This window comes from Bidens hawaiensis, unplaced genomic scaffold (genome assembly GCF_021521415.1).
Source record: "Bidens hawaiensis isolate Kalapana, Puna unplaced genomic scaffold, B.hawaiensis_p1.1 tig00033637_1, whole genome shotgun sequence".
Classification (NCBI taxonomy): Eukaryota; Viridiplantae; Streptophyta; class Magnoliopsida; order Asterales; family Asteraceae; genus Bidens; species Bidens hawaiensis.
The window spans coordinates 162925-180645 of NW_027495788.1; the positions used below are offsets into that span (position 1 = coordinate 162925).

General features: G+C 34.7%; 1 protein-coding gene and 1 long non-coding RNA gene across 3 annotated transcripts; both read left to right on the forward strand.

Moving 5' to 3' along the window:
• Positions 1-809: 809 nt before the first annotated feature.
• On the forward strand, positions 810-3962 carry LOC143585242 (uncharacterized). The gene is made up of 2 exons (XM_077067070.1): positions 810-1311; positions 1444-3962. Exon 2 carries the CDS (start codon positions 2163-2165, stop codon positions 3741-3743), a length of 1581 nt encoding a protein of 526 aa, XP_076923185.1. The 5' UTR covers positions 810-1311; positions 1444-2162; the 3' UTR covers positions 3744-3962.
• Positions 3963-10125: 6163 nt separating this feature from the next.
• Positions 10126-14807, forward strand: LOC143585244 (uncharacterized). 2 transcript variants are annotated; one of them, XR_013144524.1, is made up of 5 exons: positions 10126-10388; positions 11587-11644; positions 12254-12575; positions 13364-13444; positions 13658-14807. It is a non-coding gene; the product is annotated as an uncharacterized LOC143585244 (long non-coding RNA). The 2 variants fall into 2 exon arrangements; XR_013144523.1 differs by lacking the exon at positions 13658-14807 and having other exon boundaries at positions 13364-13507.
• The last annotated feature ends 2914 nt before the right edge of the window (positions 14808-17721 follow it).

Here is a 17721-nt window from a genome sequence, read left to right on the forward strand (position 1 = left end):
ACATAGTGTTCCTTCTATGAAAGTATATATGATGCTCCTTTTATGGAGAATATATATAGAGTGTCCTTCTATGGAGAATATAAACAGTAGGGTAATAGTAATAGTTCTTTTAATAGATATTATGTGACGTCCTCTTATGGATATTTATACAAGTTAAGATATGTATGTATGTAAGATATGTGTATGTATTGTATATCGCCTCATTAACTAGAACTCACTCAGCGTAGCTGACTTTTAGTATACACGCATATATATATGTTTATCGAGAAGGCATGAGGATGACACATGGCATGGATTGAACGGTTGGCATCTGAAGATGGAAGAAATGATGTTTTAGTATTATGATTTATGGTTTTAAAGAAAAAATTAAATGTTTTGTAATAAATAGTTACAGTTTTATATTTCGTGAAAGTTTTAATAAACTCTGATTTGTAGAATTGTGTTTATGAGTAAATCCAACACCAAAGTAGGTCTACCGGTAACGGGGCCTTACACAAAGGGTGCCGGAACGAAACATGGAAGGATGCCGGAGCATTCAATTACAATTAATATTGCAGCGTCTTAAATAGGAAGTTGAAGGTTTGCCTATATCTATATCTATATCCATATCTATCTATATCTATATCTATATATCTATATATCTATATCTATATCTATATATCTTTATAATGGAGATAGGCAACGTTTCACCTTCCCCTTTACTCTCTCTCATGAGACGCCCGTGAATTCAATGTTCATTAACCACCCTCCGGCATCACCCGTTATAAATTAGCTATGGCGAGGTGCCTTATCTATATATCTATATATCCAGCGGTGGACCTACAAAGGAACCCTCGGGTGCACGTGCACCCAACGATTTTTGAAAATTTCGCAGAGACGATATAGAAAAAAATTTAGTGAGCCCATAAGAGTTTTAGAGGTGAACCCATATTAACAAGTTCAGTGTTGGTCTAGTGGTAAATCATGATTCCTTAAGCTTTCTCTGTGCATCCGTTCTGAAAAGACCTGAGTTCGAATCTGTCCAGCTACATTTTTTTTTCTTTTTTTTTTCTTTCTTACTTTTACTAGGGTTTTATCCTTAGAAAAATACCCCTTTACACTTTTACTCATTTATCGATCAGACCTCAGACCTCTTTTCTTCAAGCCTTCCCCAAAAGCTTACCATCATCCCCTTCTTCCATCCCCTGTCACCATAAATCCGGTGACCACCGTCCACCACAGCACCGCGTGACCACCCTATATCATCTGTTCAACTTCAATAATCCTTCAAAAGTCCTAATTCTATCTCAATCCTTCAACAACTCCTAAAAGGTAAACCTAAAAGGCTTAAACCTTTTGTTTATTTTGTATTTTTTATACTTGAATAGTTGATTCTAAGATTATAATCGTGTGTTCTTAATACCATTCTAGAATTTGTGATTTACTTGTATTAAAATTTGATAGTTAGGGCTAATGGAAGGACTACATAAAAGAAAGTTATCAACATTTGAGTCCTCATTTTCATCAAAGAATACTCCTAATATGGTTGAATTAGAAGACCTTCCATCGGATCCCTCCGAGCGGAAACCGATATCATCTTATCACCCTAATCAAATAGATGATATTAGACGAGCTTATTTGGCTAGATGTCCATGTCAACCACAAGGTCATGATTTTCCACAACGATTGTTTGGTAAGAAATTAAGGCGATTTGTTCCCGAATGGTTTGTTGAATTTAATGATTGGTTAGAGTATAGTGTAAAGACGGATAAGGCATATTGCTTGGTTTGTTACTTGTTTAAGGAAAGTGGTCAACAAAATGCCTTTGTGACCGAAGGATATGAAGGTTGGGACAAAAAAAGTAGAATTGTTGGTCATGTTGGTAAAAAGTTGAATAGTTTTCACCGCATAGCACTTCAAAAATGTAAAGACTTGCATAAACAAAAACAATCTATATTTGTTGGGTTTCAAAAGCATAGTGAAAAACAGAGTATAGAATTCGCTTAAGCACATCTGTTATTCTTGCTAAAGCTTTATTGAATGGTGCATTATCTTTTCGTGGGCATGATGAGTCGGATACTTCTGTTTATCAAGGACATTTCTTGGAATTTTTAAAGTTATTGGGAGAATTTAATGAGGCCATTGGTAAGGTTATATTAGGAAATGCTCCGGGGAATAACCAAATGACGTCTCCAAAAATTCAGAAAGACATTTGCAATTGTTTTGCACAAGAAGTTTTAAAACAAATCTTTGAAGAACTAGATGATGACGTGTTTTCTATATTAGTTGATGAGTCTAGGGATATATCTAAAAAGGAACAAATGGCTATGGTTTTGAGATATGTTGACAAAAATGGAGTTGTTAAAGAACGATTTATTGGCCTTGTTCATGTCTTGGAAACATCTGCTTTAACTTTGAAATCAGCTATTGATGAAGTGTTTACTCGATATAATTTGAGTTTGACAAGGGTTAGAGGTCAAGGGTATGATGGTGCAAGCAACATGGCTGGTAAGTTTAATGGTCTAAAAGCTTTAATTTCGAAAGAAAATTCTTCGGCATATTTTATACATTGTTTTGCTCACCAACTTCAATTGGTTGTTGTGGCACTTGCAAACAAACATGATGACGTTTGGGCATTTTTTGAGAAGGTAACGACTTTGACAAATGTGGTTTGCTCATCTTGTAAACGAATAGATATGCTTCGAGAAAGTCAACAAGAGAAATTAAAAGAAGCAATAGGCCGTGAAGAACTTGAAACCGGGAGTGGTTTAAATCAAGAACTTTCTCTTGCAAGAGCCGGTGATACACGTTGGAGCTCTCATCATAAAACACTTGTTCGTTTGGTTCAGTTATATCCGTCTATTATTGAAGTGCTTGAATATATTCGAAGTTCCAGTTACACTAATGATCACCAAAGAAAAGCAAGTGGAATTTGGACATACATGAAGACATATGATTTTGCATATTATTTGCATTTGATGAAGCACGTCTTGGGGGTTACTAATACATTGTCTCAAGCTCTTCAAAGAAGGGATCAAGATATAGTGAATGCCGTTCAAATGGTTAAGGCAACGAAGAAACAACTACACACGTTTAGACTTGAAGGATATGATTCACTTTTGAACGATGTGCAAACTTTTTGTGAAAAAAATGACATTGAAATTGTTGACGTGAAAGCTGAATATGTTGACCCCAAGTATAGAAGAAAAAAGACCAACATAACCAATCGTCATTTTTATGAAGTTGAAAATTTTAACACGGTGTTAGATATGCAAATACAAGAGCTTGACAACCGTTTTAACGAGGTAACAACCGAATTGCTTACGTGTATGGGTAGTTTGAGCCCCGATGATAATTTTAAAGCATTTGATGTTGAAAAGATATTAAGGTTGGCCGAGTTGTATCCACGTGATTTTAGCTATGAAGAAAGAGTAGATCTTATGAATGAGCTCGACACCTATATTATTATTATGAGAGGTGATGAAATGTTTGCTAACTTGAATGGTATATCTAGTCTTGCGAAAAATATGGTTGAAACAAAGAAACATTTTGGATATCCGTTGATCTATCGTTTAGTGAAGTTAACATTAGTTCTACCGGTTGCAACGGCAAGTGTTGAAAGATGTTTTTCATCAATGAAGCATGTGAAGACGGATTTGCGTAATCGGATGAGTGATGGTTATATGAACGATTCTTGCATTTGTTATATAGAAAGAGACCTTCTTGCCAATGTTTCGGTCGAAGATGTAATCGATCGCTTTTAAAAGATGAAAACTCGTCGCGAACAACTTTAAAAGTTGTAATGTTTCTTATTTTCATTTCATTCCGGTGACATTGTAATTTGATTGTGTGTTTTCTTGTTATCTTTTGTTATGATATCGTATTGTATTATGTTTATAACTTGATCCGACCCGACGCGACGAGACCATAAGTTTTAGTAGTCAATTTTGAGAAATTTGAAAGTCGAAAAAAGGTGAGCCCATTAAGGAGTCCGTGTCACTGGATATATCTATATAATGGAGATAGGCAACGTTTCACCTTCCCCTTTACTCTCTCTCATGAGACGCCTGTGAATTCATTGTTCATTAACCACCCTCCGGCATCACCCGTTATAAATTAGCTATGGCGGGGTGCCTTAATTGTTGCAATAAATGGCTAATCGTGTTGAAGAATATGTAAATGAAGCGATTGAAGGTTTAGGGTATTAATTTCTTATATTCAATGCTGCGTATTGATTTCTTATTGTTGATAAAGGGTCAAATGCCTACTGACGATTACTCTGTATTTATCCCTACCATAACCCTAATTCTATGGCTATATCCATCGCTCTAAACCCCTAACCCCCAACAGCCGAATTTCAACCTATGGCAGGTGTGTATTCTCAATTTTGAACAAATCCGTTTATTTTGTTGTGATTGCAAGTTTTCAATTATGTTTTGAATCAAATTGCAACTTACACAATCTACTTTCATAACCCGAATTTCACCCTTAGTTATGTTATTTGGACCAGAATCAACTAAATTTTTTGTTTTAATGGATTACTTTATTAACATAACTGTGAATCTATTTGTTATTTGTGATAAAGTTGATGAACATTTAGAAAACTGGCAATTGAATCTTTGTTTATGAGTAAACCGTGTTCTGGGAGGACGCCCTTCATGATGTGGAAGCTAAGAAGCCAGGTTGTTGAAATGTTCAGTTAATCAATTTTTATGATGAAATAGTAAACGTATTATTCTTTTTTGTGTTAATATTTCAGTGGCGTTTGACCTTTTGGATGCTTTGAAGAATGCAACAGTCAAATGAGATGTCATCTTTTGGACCCCGGATGATTATGTGGTGAGGTTCTCAATACTCGTATTACTGTAATGTTATGGGGTGAGTGTTATTAGGTTTAATTAGTCTAACCAAGTCATGTAGAGCATACATTTACTTTTAGTAGGTGCTTTGGCATAAAATGGTCATATAAATTTGTTATTAGCCGGTAAAAAAAATCTATTATATTGCTATTAGCCAAGGCTGAATTTGTTATCGCCCTGCCATTAAAACATTATCATGTTTCAAGTCCAATCTTTTTGTTTGTTTTTTTTAATCCATCCATTATAATTTTAAGGCGGGTCTTGTTTCTTGGATTATTTATGTCTTATGGTATGATGACTAGGATTATTATATCATACCATGAACTTCCCATGTCTATAACAAAATTCACTTTTGAAAACATATGTTTCGAGTAGGAAATTAGGGAAGAAATTAGGTGAATCTAGAAAGGTTTTCAGGCTACATTAAAATTGGGTAACATTGGATGCATTTCAAAAATTGAGTTATACTGTTTGTACCAAATGTGTTACAATGTGTGTACTTTTTATTATGTTTTTTATGTTTGGTTAACTTGATAGAATCTGTAGTCACTTCATAATTTAAGTCAATCATCATTTTTGAAAAAATAAATAAATAAAAATGAAATGAGATGTTTCTAATGCCTCTTTTTTATATTATTGTTTTTTTACATTTTGCATTTAACTTTTGACAGAAGCATATAAGGAATGCTCTTTTTGTGAATCTTTCAGTTATAGGTAAGTATATACATGCTACTCTTGTAATGAGCTGAGCTTTTTTTGTTAGGAACAAAGCGGCGCGCGGAAGCGAAACAGCACACACATGCACAACGATAAACACACATAAACGAAAATATAAACGACACAAGAATTTAACGTGGTTCGGTCCCCGCGAGGGGACCTACGTCCACGGGCTGCAACTAGGTTTTCTTATTAGCTCAGAACCAAGATTACAATTACATGATGGGATATATATAATAAACAAGATTAGGGTTAAACATAATTAGGAGCCAAAACCGGGCCTTCTAATAAAACCGGCCCAAAGGCCTTCATAACCCAACAATCTCCCACTTGAAGGCCTTGCGATAAATTCCAGCCTGCCATCCAAGTAAATATAACAATCTCATTCATCCAGTAACTCTAGTAATCTTCAGTAATAGAAATCAACCAAGCCTCCAGTTCCAAGAACAAGCTAAAACTTCAACAAAAGAAGTTCTCCAAGCCTCCAGTTCTCTAGGAACAAACTAAGATTTCTACCAATCCACACCAGTTGCAGCGCCCCTTCCCATCAGTTACCTGAAAGGCCCATTGAAGCTCCCGAGAGCTCCAATCCGGTCATCACAGACCCAGCCATGACAAAACCCGCCAATGGCTCATCCTCAATCTTAACCGGCCCTCACTTACTCACACTACCGGCTCCAAAGACTTCCAGAGGATAATCACTCTCCAAAAATCAGCAGACTATACCAGGAGAGATTTTCACATTCGGATTTCCCAGTCTTCCGAACTCAACGTCCCTTTGGAAACAAACCTAGAACACACCGCGTGCTCCCACTGTTACCAAAACCCCGAACATGTTCAGACCTCCGAATACGCTCAAGCTAACATCACTGTGGCTCCAGGCTTCATGTCTGCAAACTGAAACCCCTTAGCTCTACCCGATTCAGCGAGCCAAGACCTTATAACTCGGAAGTTGGTTCACTTCTTCCGACGATACAGAGACCGTATCTTCCAAAAGTCTTTAACTAAAAGATTCAACAAATGCTTCATTGAAGTGAGTAACAAGAAATAAAGCAAACTAGAATCTTGAACCCAAGAGTCTTCACCGCCTTCACTGAGTCTCAATGCATCAACCCCAGATACATTCTCAAAAGCAGAATTCCAAACCTTTCGACATCGACTCTTAAAATGTCTCACCTCTACGCAACCTACCAAGTCGACTATGCCCAGCTCCCACTGTTCCTGTTATCCCAACCCATGCCACACCAACACTCCATGAGATGAACCCCACTCGTACTATCCCGGCAAATAACTTTACCCAACACGAGATTATGAACCTCTCAAATGGTGTACCACTGGTCACCACCAAACAAGATATAACTTCACAATTCCAAACGAACAAGAAGTAATAATCACAGTTTCGAACCAGCTAACAGGCAAACAGCTATAACAACAGTAGAACTTTCATGAAATCAAGCGGTACCAAGGGTTCTATGACCGTACACACTATCAGTTAACTCAAACCCTAACCGAAAGATCATCCAAACGAGCAATAGTTAACATGACTTGCCACTAACCTCATTTTTTTTTTTTTTCACTTATGCCGTCACCAGCACACCCGCTGGTTCCATTTTCTCCAAGTTTATCCATCACCAGTACTATATCCAAGTTCACATGACAAACCAATCAACCAAAATCCAAACCGTCAAACATTCCGATCATAACCACCTCGTCTTCAGTTATAACAATAAAAAACGAGAACAAATCGAAAACAGTGAACAGACACAACAAGGGCACGGGCCTAAACTTGACGATTGTTCAACAGAACACTGCCAAATAAACCGATTTGCTCTTGCAATAACCGATAAATCAACTAACTGTAAATAAACTATATAAAGTTACCTCAGACTAATCTCTTGCAAACAAATCTGAACTCGAACCTAAATGGTCTTCACAAAACCCGGTTCCCTGAAGCCGAGCAACCTCCAAAGAAAAACCCTAAAACCCGAAACACCCGACCCGGTGCTTCACCTGCAACGCCCGAGTGAAACCTGCAACTCCAAGAAGTCCAAAACAGGAATTCTAATTGCAAAATCACCCGGAAAACCGTCCCAAACAGCCCTGAAAAACAGCCCCGAACAGCCCTGTTAACCAGAAAAACGAAGATCTCTGACAATACTGTTCACCGCCGGAATCACTGTTCACGGCCGGAAACACTGTTCATGCCGGATACTGTTCACCGCGGCACTGTAGCGGCGGCACTGTAGCAGCCCTTCTCAAACCAGCCTCTTCTACCTTTTTTTTTTTTTTTTTCGATCGATACCCGTGCAAAACCGTGTGTAAACAACGAGCCAAAGCTCTGATACCACTTGTTAGGAACAAAGCGGCGCGCGGAAGCGAAACAGCACACACATGCACAACGATAAACACACATAAACGAAAATATAAACGACACAAGAATTTAACGTGGTTCGGTCCCCGCGAGGGGACCTACGTCCACGGGCTGCAACTAGGTTTTCTTATTAGCTCAGAACCAAGATTACAATTACATGATGGGATATATATAATAAACAAGATTAGGGTTAAACATAATTAGGAGCCAAAACCGGGCCTTCTAATAAAACCGGCCCAAAGGCCTTCATAACCCAACATTTTTGAGCTTCAGCTAAGCTTGGGCGTCAAATAAAGCCTTGTTTAGTTCTCGATGCTTGTTTAGATCTTTGGATGTTATTTCACGTTGTACAACCGAGCTTAGGCTTGTTTAAGGTTTTCCTTAAAATATTTCGAAGTAATTAAAATGTATATAAATTAGGGTAATAATTAATAAATGAGCTGAGCTTGAGCTTTAGAAAAAAAAGCCCAAAACTAGCCGATCTCAAGCTCTTGAAAGTCAAAATGAGTGAAAGTTGATTTTATCGAGGTTGGGCTCTGGTTCTCAGCTTGTTTACACCTCTAAATTTTGAGCTACTATATGCTCTTGCACTTTTGGATCGACTTGTTTGAATTGGGGAATAATAACTTGGTTAATATTCTCTTCTAAGATGCCTAAACACAATGGGGAAAATAAATGTTGATAAGTTTGTTACATTATTTTAATCTGCGATGTGCATAATTTAAACTGAAATGTAAAAGTGTCAAATTTCATTATTTCGTTTAATTTAGTTCTATGATCTCATATTTAAACAAGAATCTTATTTAAATTAACGTGTTTGTGATAATGTAAATTTCGCGATGGAAAACTAATATAAAAAAACTCCTGCCAATATATAGTTGATAGCTTGAAACTTTAATAGGTTTTTGGTGTCAACCATAATTTTGAGTCATTATAAACGGTGTTGTTTTGAAGTTTGCAATGATTTGATTTAGATCTTCAATTTGAATCGAACTGTATTGTAGGAACAAATGCCGGTTTGTCGTCCGTTACTATGAGAGTTTGAAGTTATCAACACCCATCTTTACTTGCACAAAACTCAACTGTTTTCACCTCTACGCATTTACTACCCGTTGTTAAGGACCCATGTGCATGAATTGTTTTTTTCTTTCTATGTGCGCTCTTAAAGTTAACTTATTTAGTGTTTTGATGTTGTTTTTATTTGTTGAGCAACTGCAGGATGAGCAGAAGGCATTTGTTTAGTTGCGTTTAACTTCGGATATTATGATATATGAGGTGTGTGTGTGAGGTAATTTCAAGCTGAGGTAGTTCCTACACATGAAGAAACTGGAGTGGAGGTGTTGCTTATCCTTGGCTAGATCATTTATTCTTATTAACGGGTCATACGTATAGATCAAAGTCTCAAATTACAAGAGGTGTGAGATAATACGATCCAGTTTTGCTACTTTTTTTCATTATTGTTTTAGAAGCGTTGTCCACCAGAAAAGCCTATTTGATAGAAATATTCCCTGGCATTTTCTCCAAAAATATGGTTGGATCCACACATTTGTTTTACGCAATGATATATTATTTATGGATGATTGGTCTAGGCCAAGTTTTCACAACCAGAATTCTTATATGTTTTTCTTTGCCTTCAAACTCAAACTTAATTTTGAAAAGTGAAGTTTTCGCAATTGGGTTGTAAACGACCACTATTGATCAACACATATACCTAAGTTGTGGATACGTATAAGAATCGGCCGATCATCTTTTGGTTACTTGTGACTTGACTAACCTAATATGGGCACAAGTGTTCATGCCACATTTTACTTTTTAATTTAAGTGTTCACATCAGATTTTCCTTTTCTTTTTATTTTTCTACTTATTTTAAGTGTTGATTTTTTTCTCATGAAATCATTTTCATGTGTAGAATTTGGTGAGATGATGGAAATGTCTAAAAATGAGGCATTCAAAAGTCTTTATGCAGTATGTTTGTACGAAAAAAAAGCTCCTTGAACATGATTTAAGAAATTACTAAGCTTAATTACGATGTTTTATGGTACCATGTTACGTTTCAAAGTTACACTTCAAATATATACCATTTGTGCACGTAAACCAAATGTAAATTATATAGCAAATGTCGGTATTATAACGACCGGAACCGGCACTGACATGTTGCGTACCCGCCGCAACGCGCGGGCTCTCCGTTTAATTAACCTTTTATCTGTATTTGTCAGGATGCTTGTGGTTGACTGGTATTGCTGGATCCATTGCTTACAATCGGTCTTATCCCGGCATGACAATCAGCCTCCGCATCATTCACGCTATCTTGGTATTCCTTTTGATTTTTCATGTTGATTTGATGAATAAATTATAAATATTTATTGAGGTTTTCGTTAATTTTCACTTGTCATCATGAACATTGATTTCTTTTTTGTATCAGCAATTAAGGAACTGAAATAAGGAGAATGACACAAGTACATGTAAGCCTCAATATATTTGTTAAATTAAGTTTAATCATGACTCAACTACTAAACCATTGTTAGTGGGCCTGCAATCCAACTCCACTCACAAAATTACATGTTTGCCAATTGTTTAATTTTATAAAATCAAACAATTTTATTTAAATTAATTACTATAAATCATAAAATATTTTGGAAGTTCAAGAAATGTAAACAAATTGTATTTTCTGTTATATGCTTATAATTAAATTAGAAAATATCAAAAGTTGTTGTAAATACTCCTGGTTGGGTTGAATGTATGCTTATTTTAATAGGCCTGACAAACGGGTCAGGTCAATCAGGTTCGGAACTTCGGGTCAAGATGGGTCAATTTAGAAAGGGTTATTCCGGTTTGGGTAGGGACAGGTGTGGGTCAAAACGGGTTGATTCAGGGAGGGTTATTTCGGTTTGGGTAGGGATGGGTTCTGGTCAGCACGAGTTTGTTTTAAAAATCTTTTTTGTTAATTATTCTACATATCGGGTTTGGTTCCAAGTTCTAACTTTCTAATTCGATTTTGATGTTTTTGTGATTCACAAAGAAAAGATGGTTCATTTTGGTGTCATTTTTCCTATTCATGGGGATTCAAGTAATGAAATTTGCCATTATGTGAATTAAGGACAAAGTTTAATATAAGTTAAATGTAGTTGTCACAACAACAGAGGGTTACATCTCTTTTTCGTTCGTTCGCTACCGTTATTATTGGTATTTTTTAGAGTTCATCTTAATTGTTTTCGTTACTGTTGGTATTCTTTTGTTGGTTAACAGTAAAATGGCCAACGATAACTGATGGTCAAAATGGCTAATATGAGCCGTATACCAATCCTTTTGAACTGATGGTTAATTGGAGCCTACAAAATATGTGGGTCAAAATGGGTAAAATGGGGATTTTGTGCATATTAAAAGAAAAGCTGAATGTTACATTTCTGCAATTTGGTTGCATATTAGTTGGTATGAACTGTTGAAATATGGGAATTATGGTATAAACTTCATTTTTACTGGTGAGTTCTTTGCTCTCAGATTTTATATTATTATGGGTTTTTATGTCCGATTGCAAAATAACATATTTTGGAGATTTCACTGTAGCACCTTTTCTTTTTCTTTTATATGCACCCAGTGTTCTTCAAGTTTTGTAATCAATAGTTATGAACTTGCGTATTTTTATTTTTTATTTTTTTGCAGCCGCGAATGATTCTGGTTTGTTACAATCAAGAGGTTTCATGGGTAACTGTTTCTAAAGGTATAATTTTTTAATTTTGCATCATTTACTATGATATCTGACCCCAAATTTGGGTTTTAATTTGAAGTCTTTAATTTACGAGTTTGAAGTTTAAGTTTGGATATTTGCTTGTTTTTCTTAAGTTAATTATATATGAAACGAAAACTGTATATTTTGTTTGTAAAGTTGGGAGTTAGCAGCTTGTTTAATTTGAGGGTTAAGAAAAAAAAAACAAAAAACAACTTGCAGTTTCAAAAAGTGCAGTTTTGACTGGCTCATCATATATATGCTTGTTATTCCTGAAAAACCAAAATTATTTTTCTTACAAAAGTTTTAAAATTTAATAAATGTATGCATATGGTTGTTTCTCATATTTGTTATAACGGGTCAAAAGGATTTGGTGCAGAGGTAAGTCTGGATTGAGGGGTAGTCTGGATATTTTAGATATGGTTAGTTTTACTGAAAACAGTCCAGTTTTCGTATTCTTTGTTTTTATAGTTTGCAACTGATTAGCGAGAGATTTTGCACGACTAAAGTTAAACCGATTGGATTGCAAGTTTTCTTATCGGATTAATTTTTAGTCAAGGGTAGTTTCGGAATAAACTGAAAATTTGGCCTTTTTTGTTATAGGTGGACTAAGGTACGAAGGACTGAACTTCTGCTTGGTAATGTTGTGTTAATTGGTTTTTAAAAGATACAACGCTAAAAATCAAAAAACTCTAAACTGAGACGAAAATAAATCTGAACTCGAACAGAATCCAAATATGGGACACATATTTTGATTACAAGACATAATAAGCAGCCTAATCAGCTCTTTGTTTCTGTTTATTTATATGGGATTTAATTGTTGGTTGGTTGATGCACTCTGATAGGGAAGCGAGCAACTCATGGTCTCATTGGCTTACTGAAGGAGAAGACAGGATACTTTGGGTTGTCTCTAATGGGCCAAACAGTAAGTATTAAAGAACTTTTACTGCGTATGGTTTAGTGTCTTTTAGTTTAGAGATTGTAAGGAGAGGGCATACATAAAAAAATGACACTGGGTTAAAATTAAAAAATAAAAAGCAACACGGATCCAATTTTAGGTAACCGAGTTTTTTTTTCTCTTTTCTATTTTAACCTGGTGGCGTTTGTAAGCGTAAACGATTACCGAAACCAACCCTAAAAACAACACAACTTGAAATCGATTGCCGAATCCCACTTGAACTCATTTGAAACAAGAGTTAACAACACCCGGGGCTCAGCCGCTCAGGCGGACTCGATTACCAAACCCAACTCAAAGCATTTTAAATTGGGTTTTTCTTGCTAATGCTTGGAGCATGTATATGTACTGAACTTCGTGGAAAGGTTTAAATAATAATAATAATACAACAATTAAAAGCTTGCAATGCAAATCTTTGTAAAAGAATTCATAATTTATAAATAATATTTTTATTTTTTTTTAGTAAATGTTACATTATCTAATAGACCGGATGCATAAAATAATATGTAAATGTAAAACGTTACTCACATTATCTTGTCGCAGCCACAGATTGGAACAAAGTATTATCGGTAGGATCGGTTTTGCCATTCAAAAGGGGGTGGCAGCGCAGATAATGTGGCGGCGCAGCTTGTTGCCCGCTTACCTGCCTCTATATTGTAATTGGATCCTTTTTATATCAATGGACTTTTGAAGTATTATCTTGTAATTTGTCGACACCGAAAGTTTTTGATGTGATATTGTTGTTTTGGTATATACAGCAGGTTCTAAAGTGTTTAATGGACAAGAGTAGTATTAGCACTCTTTATGTGCAACCCACTGTTGGTTCCCTTATCTTGCAGGTTAGGTTTTTTTGGTTTGTTTCTTTTTTCTTTCTTTCTAATTCAGTGTCAAAACGTTAAAAAGAAACGGGAACATGTCAAAGGGGATCTATCAGGTTGGAAGTTGTTAAAAAAGATGATTTCTTTTATCATATATTCATATTTGTATTATAATGAAACAGTGTAACTTTTGTAATATGCATCATCATTATTATTAATGTATTTTTGTGACAGGATTGTGCAGTGGGTTTATTATTTGCACCACTTCCAATCTTAGGTGTCACTTCCGCAATTTTTGAAGCCATGCTTTCTATGGAAAGGAAGTGAGTAAATGTATTAATTTTATGTGTTTTGTTTCAACTTTTATGTTGGTTATACAGATTGATATGTTTATTTGGATTGTTAATGAACCGAACATCTAGCAAACTTTTTTTACATTAGTTTGTTTACTTTCAGTCGTTTAATGCATGTAAAGCGAACTAACATGAATAACAAATTCCATTGTTACGATCCATTTTACTGGGATGAAGTGCATCTATCTAAGATTGCATCACTGTGCTATTAATAGGTTGTTCCCACTCAAAAAGCTATTATTTTCATATATTATTACCATGATGTGTGTTCATCTGCTTTGAAAATTCTTTGGGTTATAATTGTAACGGGAAATCTAACAACTTACAACTAAAATGATTCTTTAAAATTCATATCTTCTTGTTTTATTGGATCTTATTATACGAAGGGAGTAAATATATACTTGAGCGACAAAAGCATGTAGTGTTTTGCTCCTGCAATAACATTTTATTTGTGCATGAAGTGAGAAGGCGTGGGATTAAACCTATAGCAACTGGGATTCTTAAGACAAGCAATAATTACAATCTTGTACTCAGAAACGAACTAAAAGCTCAAAAAACAGTTCATGAATCGTTTCGTGGTAGGTTTATTTATTTAATAAATTAACAAACATAATTATTGTAAATTTAGCAACACAAGTCAATTAGTAAGAAGCACAAATAAAAGCCAGTGAAGACATAATTTTGACCTCCTTTTGAGTTAAATTTAACTGAATATGGTTCTACTGATTTTATTGCATCTTTGTTTCTATATGTACTTCTAATCTCACTGTAACCAAACAAGTATACTTCTATTTTCTCACTAAATGTCGATGCTTGTCTTTTATTCTTATAAACAGAATAACTTCATTTATGTGAGTTTCTTATAAAGGGTTTTTAGTTTATCCATGTGGTAAATTTTATTTCTTCCGAATCTCTACTGAACTTTTTATTAATAACGATTCAAATTGTTTTGTGGATGTGTGGTGCATATTCTTGAATGATCGAATATCGTTTTCAACTAAAGCAACATACTTTTGTGAATCATCCCCGCCACAACGCGCGGACACACCTACTAGTCTATTATAATGTAATATGGATAATTAACTTGCCATTAAAACCTAACCATAAACTCATTTATATTATAACAAAATAAAATCCAAAAACTTTAAATATATGCGTCAGGTCGAAAACATACCTAGTGTGATTTAAAGCTTAGAAACACATCATAATAATTGTTGCGAGTTCATTAAATAAAGAAATCATAAGCCATTGCAGATCACGACCCAACGACTGGAAACGAAGGTTGCAACAGCTGTGACTGCCAGATCTAGACATATATACTATAACGGATTTATTTTCGACAAACTGATAAAGTTATCACTTTAGATAGAAGAAATACAAAAGAACAGAGATATGAGAAACATTAGATTGAATATGTTTAAATAGAGATATGAAATGGGTTTACTTGAAGAAAAAATTTAATGCATGTAACAAAGTCAAACTCACGATGACAAAATGCTGAAAAGTGAAAACTTACAGCTATTCTTGCAATGTGTTGTTATTATTTTTCAATTTTCAAAACGTTAGTTTTGCTATTGCAATTTGTACGTTTAATTTATTATCTATAAAATAACAATGAATAACCTGTGCTAGGATGATTAGGCGAGGGTTGGGATAAACTACAAAGGGTGCCGGAACGGAACGTGGAAGGATGACGGAGCATTCGATTACATATAATATTACGGCGTCTTAAATAGGAAGTTGAAAGGTTGCCTATATGTATTATAATGTAATACGGACAATTAACTTGCCAATAAAAACTAACCGTAAACATATTTATATTTTAATAAAATAAAATCTAAGAACTTTAAATATAAGCGTAAGGTCGAAAACATACCTAGTGGGTTTTAAAACTTAGAAACACATCATAACAATTGTTGTGAGTTCCGTAAATAAAGAAATCATAAGCCATTGCGAATCACGACCCAACGAACGGAAACGAAGGTTGTAACAGCTTCGACCGCCTGATCTAGACATATATACTATAACAGATTTATTTTCGACGAACTGATAAAGTTATCACTTGTAGATAGAAGAAATATAAAAGAACAGAGATATGAGAACATTAGGTTGATATGTTTAAATAGAGATATGAAAAGGGTTTACTAGAAGAAAAAATTAGTGCATGCAACAAAGTCAAACTCACGCCGACAAAATGCTGAAAACTGAAAACTTACAGCTATTCTTGCAATGTGTTGTCAACATTTTTCAATTTTCAAAACGTCAGGTTTGCTATTTCAATTTGTACGTTTAATTTAATATAAATAAAATAACATTGAATAACCTGTGATGGGATGCTTAGGCGAGGGTTGGGGTAAACTACAAAGGGTGCCGAAACGGAACGTGGAAGGATTCCGGAGCATTCAATTACAGTTATTATTGCAGCGTTTCAAATAGAAAGTTGAAGGGTTGCCTATATCTATTATAATGTAATATAGATAATTAACTTGCCATTAAAAACTAACCGTAAACTTATTTATATTTTAACAATATAAAATCCAAGAACTTTAAATATAAGCGTAAGGTCGAAAACATACCCAGTGGGATTTGAAGCTTAGAAACACATCATAACAATTTTTGCGAGTTCCTTAAATAAAGAAATCATAAGCCATTGCAGATCACGACCCAACCAAAGGAAACGAACGTTGCAGCAGCTTCGACCGCCTGATCTAGACAGATATACTATAACGGCGACGAACTGATAAAGTTATCACTTGTAGATAGAAGAAATATAAAAGAATAGAGATATGAGAAACATTAGGTTGATATGTTTAAATAGAGATATGAAATGGGTTTACTAGATGAAAAAATTAGTGTATGCAACAAAGTCAAACTCACGATTACAAAATGCTGAAAGTGAAAACTTACAGCTATTCATGAAGTGTGTTGTCTTAATTTTTCAATTTTCAAAACGTTAGGTTTGCAATTTCAATTTATACGTTACATATACTATCAATAAAATATCAATGAATAACCTGTGTTAGGATGTTCTGGCGAGGTTCGGGGTAAACTACAAAGGGTGCCTGAGTGGAACGTGGAAGGATGACGGAGCATTCGATTACATATAATATTATGGCGTCTTAAACAGGAAGTTGGAAGGTTGCCTATATCTATTATAATGTAATATAGATAATTAACTTGCCATTAAGAACTAACTGTAAACTTATTTATATTTTAACAAAATAAAATCCAAGAAATTTAAATACAAGCGTAATGTCGAAAACATACCAAGTGTGATTTGAAGCTTAGAAACACACCATAACAATTGTTGCGAGTTCCTTAAATAAAGAAATCATAACCCATTGCAGATCACGACCCAACGACTGGAAACGAAGGTTGCAACAGCTTTGACCATCTGATCTAAACAATTGTACTATAACGGATTTATTTTCGACGAACTGATAAAGTTATCACTTGTTGATAGAAGAAATATAAAAGAATAGAGATATGAGAACATTAGGTTAAATATGTTTAAATAGAAATATGAAACTGGTTTACTTGAAGAAAAAAATTAGTGCATGCAACAAAGTCAAACTCATGATAACAAAATGTTGAAAAGTTAAAACTTACAGCTATTCTTGCAATGTGTTGTCTTCATTTTTCAATTTTCAAAACGTTAGGTTTGCAATTTCAATTTATACGTTATATTTACTATCAATAAAATAACAATGAATAACCTGTGTTGGGATGTTCTGGCGAGGTATGGGGTAAACTACAAAGGGTGCCTGAGTGGAACGTGGAAGGATGACGGAGCATTCGATTACATATAATATTACGACGTCTTAAATATGAAGTTGGAGGATTGCCTATATCTATTATAATGTAATACAGATAATTAACTTGCCATTAAAAACTAACTGTAAACTTATTTATATTTTAACAAAATAAAATCCAAGAAATTTAAAT

Excerpts from the sequence above, each read along its gene's own strand:
- LOC143585242 (XM_077067070.1), top strand. The coding sequence starts at position 2,163 with ATGACGTCTCCAAAAATTCAGAAAGACATTTGCAATTGTTTTGCACAA.